Source organism: Poecilia reticulata, linkage group LG9 (assembly GCF_000633615.1).
Source record: "Poecilia reticulata strain Guanapo linkage group LG9, Guppy_female_1.0+MT, whole genome shotgun sequence".
NCBI classification, from domain to species: Eukaryota; Metazoa; Chordata; class Actinopteri; order Cyprinodontiformes; family Poeciliidae; genus Poecilia; species Poecilia reticulata.
The window spans coordinates 1,924,779-1,939,345 of record NC_024339.1 but is presented as its reverse complement, the minus strand read 5'-3'; the positions used below and the strand labels follow the sequence as shown (position 1 = coordinate 1,939,345).

General features: G+C 41.6%; 1 protein-coding gene across 1 annotated transcript in view; it reads right to left on the bottom strand.

The window, feature by feature from the left end:
- Positions 1-5,013: 5,013 nt before the first annotated feature.
- The window catches only part of unc5db (unc-5 netrin receptor Db), a 227,829-nt gene continuing 218,275 nt past the window's right edge, over positions 5,014-14,567 (bottom strand). The window contains exons 14-16 of the mRNA XM_017306901.1: positions 11,854-12,018; positions 7,986-8,164; positions 5,014-5,781 (exon numbers count right to left, since the gene is read on the bottom strand). Of these exons, the coding sequence (XP_017162390.1) occupies positions 5,517-5,781; positions 7,986-8,164; positions 11,854-12,018 (609 nt within the window). The 3' untranslated portion in view covers positions 5,014-5,516. The remainder of the gene's footprint in view (positions 5,782-7,985; positions 8,165-11,853; positions 12,019-14,567) is intronic.

Here is a 14,567-nt window from a genome sequence, read left to right as displayed (position 1 = left end):
AGGGGGGTTGATACAAATACCATCATTGGCATCAATATGGATAGATGCATGTGTGTCTTATATTAGTTATTTAAGTAGTAAAAAGTGTGAGTCCTAAAACTGATCCTTGAGGTACACCACAAACGACATCCAAAAGAGATTCATTACATTTAACACACTGCTTTCAATTTAACGGATAATCAATAAACCAACTGAGAGCACAGTCAGTCAGGCCAATATCACAACCTTTTTGGTACAAAATGTCACAAATAATGGTAAAATCCTTCTAAAGGTCAATAACAAGGGCAACACAGTAATGAATTTCTTAGTGTTCAATGTGTGTATAACAATAGCAACTTTTCCTTTTTCACACAGGAACTGTGTTACAGTCGGAAGCAGAAACCTTGTGTTTGCTGCTGCTGAAGTCTGTATTTGCACACTAGTTCTGAAATTTTAGCTACATTTCTCTTTTGAAACAAAATAACCAAAAAATGATCACAGCATCACCAGACCACATCTATGTATCCAGTTTTTACACGTCACACCCAACGCTCCAAAAGCCCAACATTAACATAGAAGAATCAGCGGTTGTTTCCAGTCCCATGCGCTTGTTTTTCCACATGAGAGGTAATGCCATCTGACTTTGAATTCTGAGATTTGCATATCATTTCACACCACGTGAGTGAGACGACAGGAAAATGACCCAAAATTACATGAGAGTCGAGATGATCTTTCAGCTGTACATTTATTTCCAAAAGGCTGCATATACATTTGCAAATTCTACTGTACAGAAAACATCCAAAATGTCCGTAATTATAGATAGTGTACCACAAAGCTGCCCTGGCGTTACCAAACGTAGATGTTCAGCACTAGAAAAGCTCTGCAGCCTATTTAATATTATAATCTTAAATACTTTTTCAACTAATACCTTTAAATGTATGTCAGCGTGATTATTTGTTCTTTTTCATCGTCGTTGTTCTTCTTCCCATCACCTGTACTTTACAACATTCACCATTTACAGTAGGTAAACAAGGCACAAGAATAGTGATATGAAGCCGAAGGCCATGCGTGTAGCAACGAAGAGCATGGGGCCAACCAACTCCGCTGACAAGACAGTGAACGATTCCTCCCATGAAACAGGTTTATATCAGACACCACAGGGTTGTACACAGTGAGGATGTGTGCATCACTTTCAGGGTATAATGAGACACAGCAGATGTCACTGGGACACGTCCAGGCTGGTGGGGGGACGCACAGTGTGACAGGAGACGAGGGGTATGGACACTCGATGCAACAGCAGCTTAGCTCCTACATAAACTCTCTTTTTGCCCGCAGGAGTAACAAAAATCAGTCACAGTTGATTGAAGGGAAGGAAAGAAACCACGAAAGACACACTTTTCACTTAAATTATACAAAAGCAGTTCTATAATCTGTTTAAAATGCATAGAGATGATCCAGGAAATTAAAGAAATTTCACCAGCATAGCGGGACAAAAACCACTCTAATGTACAGTAGCAGGTCAGAAATAATTTGATGTGTTCAAAGCAACAGCTGATGAAAAGCTTAGGTGTATTTCCCTAATACAGATGAGTCATTTTCACTGGAAAAATAAGTAATAAAACAACAGCAACAGTCACAAGAAATGTTGATGTGGGTGAAAAAAAAAATAGGCAGTGAAGATTTTATGTTTTCAAATTGCGAGATAGTTGACCAGTTACAAGTTTGTTATCAATAATTGATCTTATCTGAGGGAAAAAAGCAGACACCTCATTCATTGTCATATAAACGAAGGTGCAAAAAGATTACTTTCTTCCATCTTTGATTTTTATTGTGGTTTGTTGTCTGATTATTTGAAATCTGTAATTAGCCAAAATAAATCTTGCTATTTCATTCAGTTTGTTTTTGTCATGACTTGTATAATTTAAATGCAGTAAAAAAGGGGAAAAAAGGAAAGAAAAAAGAAAACGCTAACGGCTAGCTTGACTGACCACTTGGATTTTTTTTTTTTTAGCTATTTCAAACAACTACAACTGAAGAGGACAACGTCCTTGGAATAATGTGGATGTAAACTATCCAAGCTGGTGGATGATGATAAGTTGCCACTATGCTACGCTAAGGATGTGTTGGTTGAAGCTGCTGGGTGTATCGATACACTCCAAGTACACCAAAAGTGTTTTAAGTGTTTTTCAGCAGACTGTTGATTGTGGAATGCCTTTGAAGATGGGCTGTGACTGCCCTTTCCCAGGTCTTTTCCTAGCAGACTCATGATCAGTTGGTAGTCTCTAGCTAGCTTAATCTTAGCGTCACAACATTTATGTTAGCTGAAACAACTGAAACACAGGTTTTTTTCCTCCTAATATATCATTGATATGGAATTTTGTAGTTTGATTTTCCAGCCAACATGGGGGGTTTAAACCAACTATAGCTAAGGGAATTATTATTGAGAACAACTTCACAGAACCTCTTGAAAAATCCAAAGTATCATTTTGGTTGAACTATAAAAGGTTCAACAAAAGCCTGCTGATGTCACACAGGAGCCTGTTCAGGTGTGAGCCGAGGTTCAGGTGAAACTGGCTGTGGATTGTTGGACAAACCCAAATGTTCCCGTCTGCTTCAAACTGTCATCCATTACATAAACATGCTTCTTACCATGTTTATGCAACTGGTATTTAAAAAAACCCCTGGATTCTAAAAATTCTCAGAATGGAAATTATAGCCACAACTAGCCCATATGTAGGAAAAGTGAAGTTTTGGGAATAGCTTCACAACATCAAAGTAGTTTACTGCCACAATGTGGAGTCAGGTTGGATAAAAACACTATTGACAATTGAACAAAGCTTACCTTCATTTGAAAAAAAAAACAGTGAAATGATTCTGCTGGTCAGCAGGAGAATACAAAGGTAGCATAGAAATATCAAAACAAGACTAGATTTACATGAGCATGGCTGATATTGGGAAACTGCTGAGATTCTTAGAGTCTGTTAAGCATGTGTTTGGTACAACAACGTAGAAAGAAACATCAAAAGTTAGGTTTCTTTTAACTTTCTGAGACAAAACCTCATAACTGCAGAAAGAGAAAGGACACCTGTGAGACAATAGGACTTTGCAAAACAAAACATGGTTCATCTCATGGTGGATTCACAAAAAATGTGAATTACTTTAAAATCTTCATCCACTTTAAACTGAACAAAAACAGAGAGAAAAGTTTCTCCCTTTTTATAAAAACAAGACAATAAGTTGTATTAGCTACTGGACCTTCAACCTTATGCAAAATAACAGGAAGTGAGAAACTAAAGAACTTCTAATAAACACCAGCCCCTACATTTTACTTCATACAGTGTCTGGAACATTGGCTATTGAGAAAAAATTGCTTGCTGGAGACGTGGAGCTCTGTTGAAGTAAATTTTACCTGGTTGCTAACGTTTGCACCAGAAATTACCTGCGCCATAATCAACCATCTTCCACTGAGATGAGAGGAGAGCTGAGAAGAACCAGATGGCTGTTAATACTAATTAAACATTTGGAGGTGTGGCCAACATGGATTGAATGGTTTCGTTCAGGAGTTCCACTGTTTGAATCTATTAGTACATGTCAGAGGGCTTAGTGGTGTTTAGTTTGTCTGGTTGATCTTAGCAAACACCTGATGTTCACCAGACACCATGTGTACCCTTTTCAATTTGTCATTATGTTCACCATTTTCCACTGCTGAAGTAAATTACCAGGAATCTGAGAACCTTTCTACAGATAAGCCGATGAGTCTTCAAGCTCCTGCTCTTGCTAACTACCAGTCATTCTTGCACTGATGTGGTGTGGAGTGAATTTGATGCAATTTGAACTACTAGTTTTCTGTTTTAGCCCTTGACCAAACAACAGAAATGCATGTGGGTGTCATCTGGATTAGAGTGTAACAGCAATAACATTAGTAGTGTACCAGGATTCAGTCAAATACATCCTTCTTTCTGTCATCTGGATTTGGTGTTTTTATTCTTTAGAGCCATTTTTAAATGAGAAACTAAAAACCTCTTTAGTTTCTGCACCCTTACAGCTGTTGTGACTTTAATGCATTTGTGACTAGTGAATTCCACTGTCAGATAGAATTCACACATGGCCTCTCGAGACACAAAGTGTCTACACTGTGTGTAGGTGTGTGCGTGCGTGAGTGTGTGTGTGTGTGTGTGTGTGTTTGCTGGGTGGTTTAGTTGAAAGGTGTCAGTGCCTGATATGAGGTCCACTGTGGGAGCTTATGATGGTAATTAGGTGATAAGATGCCCCAGACAGGAAGTGATGTTCTACAGTTTCCTCCCAAACTGTAACAAACTAACAGCACAGTGAACAAACCTCTTCATTCACATTATGCCATAGTTCTTTTTATTGTTTTCATTCGTCTCCAGTTTAAATTCTGTTGTTGCTTAATGCTGATAATGCTGTTTTGGTGGAAATGATAATGCAAACTGTGGGTTTTCAGACGTTTTACGGTTTTTTTAAGGATAAGAAAATGAATCACTTTTGAATATCTGGCTTTTAAAGTTCACTTTCACAACGATGTTAGTAATATCCTGCTTAAAGAAATGATAAAAGTAGTGGTTCTTAACCTTTTTTGAGGTACCGAACCCCCCAGTTTCATTTGCGCATTCACCGAACCCTTCTTCACCCCCGCCGACACACAAAATACTTTGTGGTATTCTGATTTAGTAATGTAATTATATTAGTTGTGTTACCACCCCCACGCCACTAGAGGCAGTAGCAAACCCGAAAAGATGCGACTAAGGAGCAGATTTAAACTATAGAATTTGGTAAAAACGGTGAGTTTTGCTGAAAGACACAAGTTCAAATCCATGCTGAGTGGAGCTCCTTCAATCAGGGCTCCTCCGCAGCTCTGATTGGCTAAGCAATGTAACGTGATCCTCTGATTGGCTAAGCAATGTAACGTGATCCTCTGATTGGCTAAGCAATGTAACGTGATCCTCTGCAGCAAGTGATGGCAAAGCGGGGCGTCATCACGACTTTACACAAGTGTGTCTTTATCTCCGCGGCAGAGGCTCTGCCGAGCCCCTGAGACCGACTCAACGAACCCCTGGGGTTCGATCGAACCCAGGTTAAGAACCACTGGATAAAAGGATGGACATACAAAACGTCATTCCTCATTGTTGAGATAAAAAGGAGAGGGTGTGTTTGAAAATAAAAACTAAAGAAATAAAGAATCCTTTATATTTTAAGCAAAAAAAACTAATGAATGCTCAAAAGACAAACTTAAAGCAAAAAGATGAAAAAACAAAACAAAACAAACAGAAAAAACTGAGGAAAGGCCGACAAAGATTTACAATCAGTCCACAGATCCGTTAAAACACAAGGGCAGATCCACAGCAGGAGCTGGTTCACCTCGGCCCGCTGTGATAGCTCGGCCCGCTGACCGCTGCCACTGTCCGCTCACAGACAACCTCCCGACACGCCGCAGAGGTAGCGCCATGTCTGTCTGCGGCCGTGCACGCATGCACACGCGCGTCGGTCTGCCAGTTAGAGCCGGCCGACCTTTTCTCTCAGCCCGTGTATTCAGGAGTGCAGTCCTCGCCCTCCGGAACCGCCGCAGGTTTGGCCGTACCGTAAAGGCCGCACGCTTCTATGTGATTGAGGTCGGGATCCGCTTCGTCCGGGTCCTTTGGGGAGCTTTTGGAGTGGATTTTGCCAATTTCCTCCAAGGCGCTGGCCAAAGAGTCAAGGTCGGCAGAGTCCTGGTGGCGAGCTTCCCACAGGCTCAGGATGACAGCGGAGGGACTCCGCTGCTTGGCGAAGTAGCCCAGGTTACTGTGGGGGAGCACAACATGGCGGAGGGATGAGGATTTCACTTTTTACATGATGTAACATGAAGACGTTTAAATTACATCTACTGATCATGCTTTATTGCTTAGTTATGTTAAAGTTTAAGCAACATTTCTAAAAAAATGTTTGCTAAAATCTTTTACCTGTCATTATGTCGTGACATATGAGAAAGATAATCTGTGAAAGCTCTCTGAGCTGCTATTGTCATGTGAAAAAATGCATCGCTACTGACCAAAAGTGACCAATTAGAGACAGGAGGAGGGGCTTAACGCTGTCAATCAACCGCATGAAAAACATTTATCCTCTGTTATCGGTGGCCATGCTAACTAGCCTTAGCATAGTAGTACAGCAGAGAACAAATGGGGGAGTGGTGAGCAAATGGGCATAATTGACAACGCTAAGACCCGCCTCCTGGTTCTGATTGGTTGTTTCTAGTTAGCACTGGGAGAAGGTAGATGAGCTGGATTATTTTTCACAGATTGTCCCATCCGGCACCGTCACAACATAGTGACAATTTTAACAAATATCTATATATAGAAAAGATTTACAATAACTTTTAAAGTGACTGTCGCTTCTGAGGTGAGACAGAAGTTGAGACAGACTTTAAAATCTGCTTTTCTGGTCAGAACCTTTTGATCATACCTCAGTGTTTCTGCTGTAAAGCTGCATGGAAAGCTCTAAAATAATTTTTCTACTTTTACAAATATTAAATAAATCAGCCACACACAAACACATTTTTTTTACTGTTTAAACTTTACCTTTAATAACATAAAGTTACCTAATTTTTAAAGTGCAATCAGTAATACGTTTATAACAAATTTATATCAGTAATAGTTTCTTGGTTAATGTCAAATTGTCATAACAAAGACATTTTGAATAATGTCAACTTTGTATTAAAAGTGTCATAATTTACCGAATGATGCTTTATGACAACAGTCATAAATATTCATGAAGGTTTATTCATGTTCATGACAGGAGTTATGTCATGTTTATGACAGTGTCATGACAGTCTTATTCACCCCCTTTCAAATAAAGTGTTACCGAAACGTAACTTTAAGTACTTTAGGCACGAATCTAAAACTAGAAAATAACCATAGAGATCCTTAAATGCTGCTTTGCCTGACTTTAGAAACTAGTTTTTATCTTTCTTTAAGCCGTAAACACAACCATCTGTTTTCACAGGTTCCACGACAAAAGGCTGTGACCTTTTAAGAAAATAAGAGCATAATTAGGAATAAATTAACAGAACGAGTCACGAGGATTTGAAAGCGACTAAAGTTTGACTTGCTTAGGAAGAACGGAGAGCCGGTTGCCATGCCAATGTGGTGCAATGCCTCATTGTATTGGTTTTAAACGAGTCCACCAGGGGGCAGTGTGCCACTGCAGCTGCCCAGCCACCTTCCTAGAGCTGACATGAGAGGGGCTGCAACTATTGGTCACTTTGGACTCGATCCAAAGCTGGTCAAGCTGCAGAGAGGAGAGCTCTGAGGAAGATCTTCAGTGTCTCTGGGCACTGAAAATATTGGTGCCACAGGAACAAGCAAAGACCTCAAGTTCTCCTCATCATCAATGCACATTGTGATAGAACAATTACCAGAAAACAAATGAGTTGACTGTGTTAGTACTGAAAGAAAGCCTTAAGGAGTACAGTTATCTGGAAAGTCATTTAAGGTTGGGCCAGAATTGACATTTTTTTTATCACTACATATACTCAGGAGCATGAGTATGATAGTGTAGTAAAATGATAGGGATAAGTCTGATAGAGCTCCCCCAGCTCAAGGAAGGCTAAAGCTGACCCAAATCACCCTCTTCATCACCATGGTAATGTGTATGTGGACCATAAGTCTGATGTACAAAAAAATAAAGAAACATGGCTCAAAACACTAATCCTGAAACATCATTTCACTTAACGGAAGGTCTGCATTGTACTCACCGAGGGGAAATTAGCATAGATAGACCCCACACTCATCTTTATTTGTACAATGTCTGGCAGTGTATCTTTTACCATCTACTGTGCGCTACCTTTGTTGGCCTATCAACTAAAATCTCCATAAAACACCCAGAGGTTTGTGATAAGCCAGTCGAGTGTGAAAAGGTTGAACGACCTGTGTTCGGTACGCTGTGTACCTGCTCTGATTTGACCAACTGATCCCCGAACACGGTACGTTACGGAGCGGTGTAGAACTCACCGGTCTAGGTGGAGTTTCTGGGCTAAGAGTTGCCAGTCCTTGCCCTTGGCGTTGGCAGTGTCAAAGGTGGCGCAGATCCTCTGGCGGATGGACAGTGGGATTTTGAAGGCCTTGGGCCCCGTTTGGGACGTGACTGTGCAGTCTGTCTGCATAAAAAATGGAACTGGCTCTTTCTCACCCTGGTGGACAGCACATACAAGAAAAAGACAACAGTCAGATATGAATGGCTGCAGCTGCTGTAAGCATTTCAGAGAGGAGCAGCAGGGCTGAGATCATTTACACAGCATGTTTAATGTTTTAAAGTGCCTCCATGCCGGCCATGAACCAACACAACAAAGACGGGGAAACCAAGTATGATTTACTGGGGTGTCTGAACCTCTGGAACTGGTACGTCTCAACAAGTTTTACCCAAATTAAATTCAAGAACTTTAAAAGTCTTGTTTAAACTTGTAAATAGGAGATTGAAGTAAAAAAATCAGTTACATTTTACATTTTCAACAAATCACATTTATCTATGCGATTCTGGATTCGTTAAGCCATTTTCCAAACATTACAGTTCAGATTAGAAAGTCACAACTCATTCATTTAATCTTTGTTTTTCACCACACACCATACAATTTGGCTTGACCCTCTGTCTTAATGTCCACACAATGCTGAAGCTCGCAGAGAAGCCGTGGGGACAGCAGGTCATAGTAAGAGATGAGTCAGAAAACTGTTGGTGAATAATGATTGAAATAGTTTGTGCAATTTGCAGAAAATGTCCTACATATTTTGTTGAATCAGGAAATACAACACATTTTCCTGAAAAATGAAAACAGGTGATCCAACATAAAAAAAAAACTTGATTTAATTGCTTACAAGTACGGTAATCAAATAAAGTTTAAAAGAAAATATATTATGTTTATTAAGTTGTCATGTTAAAGGGGCTTTTGTTCAGTGCAGTGAACCCTCAGCTTTTCAGGGTTCAGTATTCAGGATTCACCTTTGTAACTTCACTCCAAATTATTCATGAAAAATTAGCCTATTCAAGGATTTTTCTAAAATATTCAATAGGAATATTTTAGAACTGAAATGAAAGCTGAACTTCCTGGATGCAACACTACTTAACACAGCAGAAGACTGAAGATATCATTTGCTGCGGCAGCTCCACTCTGTGTGTTGATGTATATTAAAGTAGATTTGATGTTTGAACTCTTAAATAGTCATTTTTTTGAGGGGAGCGTTTGGGGGTCCGCTGTTAACCTGAACTTTCCCAGCATTTACAGACAGTTGTTGTTTCTAAAATTCTTGTGAGGTGGATGTTGTTTAAGTGTTCCACTTTAAAAACAATACCAGTTGAAATAAATCATTAAAAGGCTAAAGTGAATAGTGTGGATAAAATAATAAAAAAAAAAAACTCTGTAAAGGAAGTGGGAGTCAGCTGAATTCCCAGTTGGACGGCTTTCTCTTGGTGTAAGCCGCTGGTTGAAGGAAAACAGAACTTCATGGCTGTGAAACATTTAGCAGGAACATCTAGTTTGCAGAAACACTCTCACACGAGACAAACAGATGGTAGCATTTTGTTTTCTTCATAAACGTAACCTCTAGGGGGAAGAAGAAGAAGAAGAAGAAGAAGAAGAAGAAAGAGGAGGAGGAGGAAACTCTCCAACTAGAACAACAAGACTGCATTGCTGACTTGCCAGCAACTCTAGAAAGCAGTTTGACTTCTTTTCTACGAGAAAACCCAACTTTCGCTTGCTGTGAAATGTATAAATCATGAGCTGGAAGTTTCTGGAAGCCAGGCGGATCCTGTGTTAGGCCTGTTTCTTTGTTGCTGCTTTGCTGGAATGTCCTCCCGACTCGGCCTGCGGTGGGATTAATGTGGACAGAGCTGTGACGGACCTGGGACGTGTTGACGTGCGCCGCCGGAGATACTGACAGGCGGAGGAGTCGTTACGGTGGGAGCGTCGCAGCAAGCAGCCGCTCCAGTCAGGCCGGCGGCTGGAAGGCGACGCTGTCAGACGTTGGTGCCTTGCCGGCGACAGTAGAACGTCACTCAGCTGCTGGAAGTTCAGCGAACGGACAGTTTCCCTCCCAGAGCCAGGACAGGCTCTCTGCTCAGTCTCAGAAACTAGATTTGAAACATATTTGGAACCTTGACCATTACCAAGTGTCAATAAAAGCTATGTTACACTTTATATGATTATTGTCTTTATTTTTTTTTTAATGGTGGTTTTTTTATGGTGGCATGGCAACCCTGCTTCTGTCAGACTGTAGCTACATTGTAGCTCACCACCATCAATGAGCAAATGACTGGACATTGTGAAGAACTTTGAGTTGCTTAGACTAGATTATGAGCTACAAATAAAGAGAAATTAATTCAATCATTAGATATCTGGATGTTGTGTTTCCCCTACAGACTTGGTCTTGGAGTAGTACTTTAAAATGTCTAAATATTCCACAGAAGGGGTTAAGGGGAGAAGTAGAAAATTCCAATTAATGATGTTTTAAAACATCAAGTGTGCAGAAAATAAAACCCCAGATATGCATGAAGCTGCAGTGCTTACGCTGCTGACAGCAGTGTTCTGTAAGACGTGTTACAGTGACGGAAACCATTTGGTCATCAATCAGTGTAGGATCGCTGACCAGAAGGTGTGTGTATGCATTCTATCTGTACACCTTTTTTTTTTTTGCATTGTTTTATGGTAAAACAAAACTACCAGACATTTTGCTGAGTGCTGAAGTCATTCTTTTATCTGTAGTAAAACAGTAAAACATGCTATAATGGCATATTAGGGCTACGGTGAGCAGAAGAGAAAATGCAGAAGTTTTCTAGAAAAAACAAGAAATTTTCTGAGTTTGAAAAGTAAAAATATTTTGACTTTTATTAGATGAATCTCAACATTTCTGAGTTTATTTCTTCCACCTACATTGGCTCTGGTTCTGTCACAACATGCAGACTCTTTTAAATTTGTTGTGGTTAAAGCGGTTCTACTTGGTTAGCAAAATGTCCCCCCCTGCTGGCAGTGGGAGGTATTGACATGTTGAGCAGTTCTTGTGGGTAAACTGCGTTGCATTCCTCACATCGGGGGACTAAAAGCCAGTCACCATGTTTTCATGACTGTAGCTCTATTAATTATGCACACTCAAGGCGTCCTCTGCTTCCAGTTGGCTTTAATTGGACCTGACTGGATAATTACTCCCTCCAGCTGTTGATCTTCATGCACCAAACTTTCTAATATTTGCATAAGAGTGGTGGACAAAAACACACGTCCGTTTGTGTTTTTTTCTCTCTCGTTGTAACGGAGTGAAGTTTCTTGGAGGCGAACCTTAGAGGTGAATCATAACCGGGAAGTCTCGACGCGGCGCCTGTAAACCGCCGCTTTTACGGAGCTCGGCTAATCACCGGGGAGGAATTAAATCCAAGTGTAAACAGTAATTGTAAATAACATTTCTCCTGTCCATGGCTTTGTGTTTTATTACGGCGGCGTGCGGCCTGGAGGGAGGACGGGCCTCGACAGCCCGACCGCCGTCAAGGTGCTCTTGAGTGAGGAGGCGCAGCTCCTCGCCGCTCCACTGGTGCTGCTCAGCCGCTGACGGCGGTGTGTGTGCGAGCGTGTGTGAATGCACAGAAGGCTATTTGCAGGAACACACGTCTCCCTGGGCAAATAAAGGTTACAAAACACACAGTTACCCTGTGTGTACGGCGGGGAGAACAGCGGAGGCTCGACATAAATCTGCGGAGAGAGGAAGGCGGGAGCGTCCTGGTCGCTCTATTAATACACACAGAGCATGCTCTGGAGAGCTGGCCCCTCCTTCTCTCACCTCCACCACCTCGTTCTCCTGGAAGGTTACACAAAGGTAGAGTGGAGAAGCTGCGCTGCCTCACCTCGGCCACGGCCGTGTAGACCTGCAGGATCTGCTCGTGACCTTTGACCTGTCGCACGCTGATTTTGCAGGAGAGCTGGGCGGCGGCGGGGCTGTATCTCTCCAGCTGGAAGGCACAGTGCAGGGGCTGCTGGTTGCTGCACCACACTTGAGGGAAGGAGAATTCCTGAGAAACAAAAGCGGAGGGAACATTATTGTCGTCGGCTCGAAAAGAAACGACAGGTTTGTTTCACAAGAAGCTCCTGGTCGGCAGGTGAAATTCTGGCTCTGAAGTCTCCGCCCGCCCAGCGTCTGACGTCCTGTTGTGAGGAAATGGCTGAAGACACACACAGGAAGTGGTTTTCATGATTTGGAAAAACAGAGAGCTTCAGGAAGAGAAAGGTCCAGCAGTCCTGGACATCCAGTTCATATCCAGTGAACATTTTAACTGGAACATGTTAGAGTTGAAAAATTGGATTTTGGGAGTATTTTTTAAATTTAGACTCTTTTACGTTTTTAGTTTGACGGGTTTTTAGTGTTCAAATAAAAAATAGTTGTAATTGTGTGTTAGAATAGCACAGAACCTGTAAATTTTAAGAACATGCAGTGTTTTTGCACTCATTTTATTCACTTATATTCAAATGTCTACAATCTGGCACTGTGTAGTGCTGCTGTGAAATAGAAATTCCAGTTAAACTCCATGATTCAAAAAGATACAAAATGAAAAAAAAAAAATGAAAAAAAAAAAACCAACAAAAAAACCCAAATCTCACTATATTCTAAGAGTCAAATCCTTTGCAGTCCCAATGGAATCTGTTTCTGGTCAAAATATAATAAAAGACAACTAACAAAAGAACTGAAAATCAGCTGGAAAAGATCGCTCAGCTCTAATGTCAGAACTCTGTTCGTAGAAAGCTTGTAGAAACTGACAACAGGAGTCTTGCAGCTCACTGTTGGTTGTAGTAACAGCACAAAGACCTACCACACACTTTAGAATTTTTTTGTGTTGGAAAAAATTTAAAACCATGTAACAGTTTCCCTCCTTTTCACTGTTATGTGCTGATTTATCACATAAACCCCAACAATAAACAGCGTAGTATTAAGGCTAACCAGACTTGGTAGGATGAATAAAAAAACAAGTCAATCATGTTGATCTCAGCCACACCTAGACGCTGAAGGTGACGAACTTTGTGAGCACCGGGAACCATGCGGCCTGCTGCAGCTCTGCAGCTGATAATGCAGCAGCGGATCAGGAAGAAAGGCTGCAGGCGTGGAAACCTGGGACGCTGCCTGACACTAAAAAGCTGACTTGATCTACGACGGCCGTTATTCTGCACCTGCTCCACGTAAAGCGGCTCGCTCGGCGCGCCTGACGTTTCCCGGGCGTCCGTAAATAAGGTGGCGGGTGTTTCACTCTGTCTTCAGATCTTAAAGCAACACAAACATACAGGGAGGAGTTGGAGGGGAGAAGAGGGGGAGTATCTGAGCTGCAACAAAAAGCACAGCAGAGCATTCAACAGACCGCGCTCCTTCCACCTCAGTTCGCATCTTAATGCTCCTGCAGGCAAACTGAACGCGATTAATCACGTCTTATGTTCACGCTCTCTGCAGGAGGGAAACGGAAAGACGACGAGTCTGACATTAGAAACACAAACTGTTTGAAAGAACAGGAAGAATGAAACGAGTCAGAATGCTGCGCGCTCTTTGTTGACGAGCTAAAGCTGTGGTTGTGTGAGCTGCTGTGTGTCAACCTGCGTTCAGGAGCAAAACAAGCTTTCTGACCGAAAACACCCAGAGCTTCAACCGACGACGTTTCAACGTGATTCTTTTGGGCTTGTTCCGCTCCAAGATGCAGGATGGATGGAGGATGTTATGTTTCTTCATACAGGATGTGTGTGTGAGCCGTCAGGACGTTTAGGAAGTCAAGTTTATTAGCGTAGAACGTTTTATCAACGAGGCAGTTCAAAGTGCTTTACACCATATAAACATAATACACTATCCAATTATGAAACAAGCAAATAAATGATATAACAAAAGATTAGATTAATTTTGGTAAAAACTAATAATAAAAACACAAAATAGGCAGAAAATTCAAAATAAAATATGAATAAAAATCTAAGCAAACAAATCAAGTACAGACTCCCCTTCCCTTTTTTGTTAAAAAAAATGAATTCATCGCGGTTCATCTGATTAATCGTTTCATCCCTAATAATATCAAAATGTTGAAACCAAGGGAACAGCACCACACAGTAGAACAAATGGCATACGTAGGATTTATGTAGCGGACATAACGTAACGTAGTCCAGCTCTCTCAACCTAGAGTCTGACGGGGACGGTCTCCTGCAACGGTCAGAGTCTCTCTGTGCCTCAGCACACCTGGCTCCAATATCAGCTCATTATCAGGGCTCCATAGAGCGTGACTCCATGCTAGTGAGGCAGTTTAGACATTTAATTCCACATTATAGGACAAAGGACCCATGTGAAGGTTACAGGATGCCGGCCCTGGAGGACAGGAGTGTGACCACGGAGGGACCGGAGCGTGTTACTGTGCTGCAGAGGCCCAGAGAACAGCTCACAGGTTTAGAGTCCACTGGAATCTCCCGACTTCACTGATGGAAAAGCAAGAGCTGCTCACACTGTTTGACACACCAGTGAACCCAGGAGTGAATCCGGCGAAAACAACGTGCAGATGAGCCGTTTGCCTCCGGAGTGACACAGACGCCTCGGCGGTGGGTT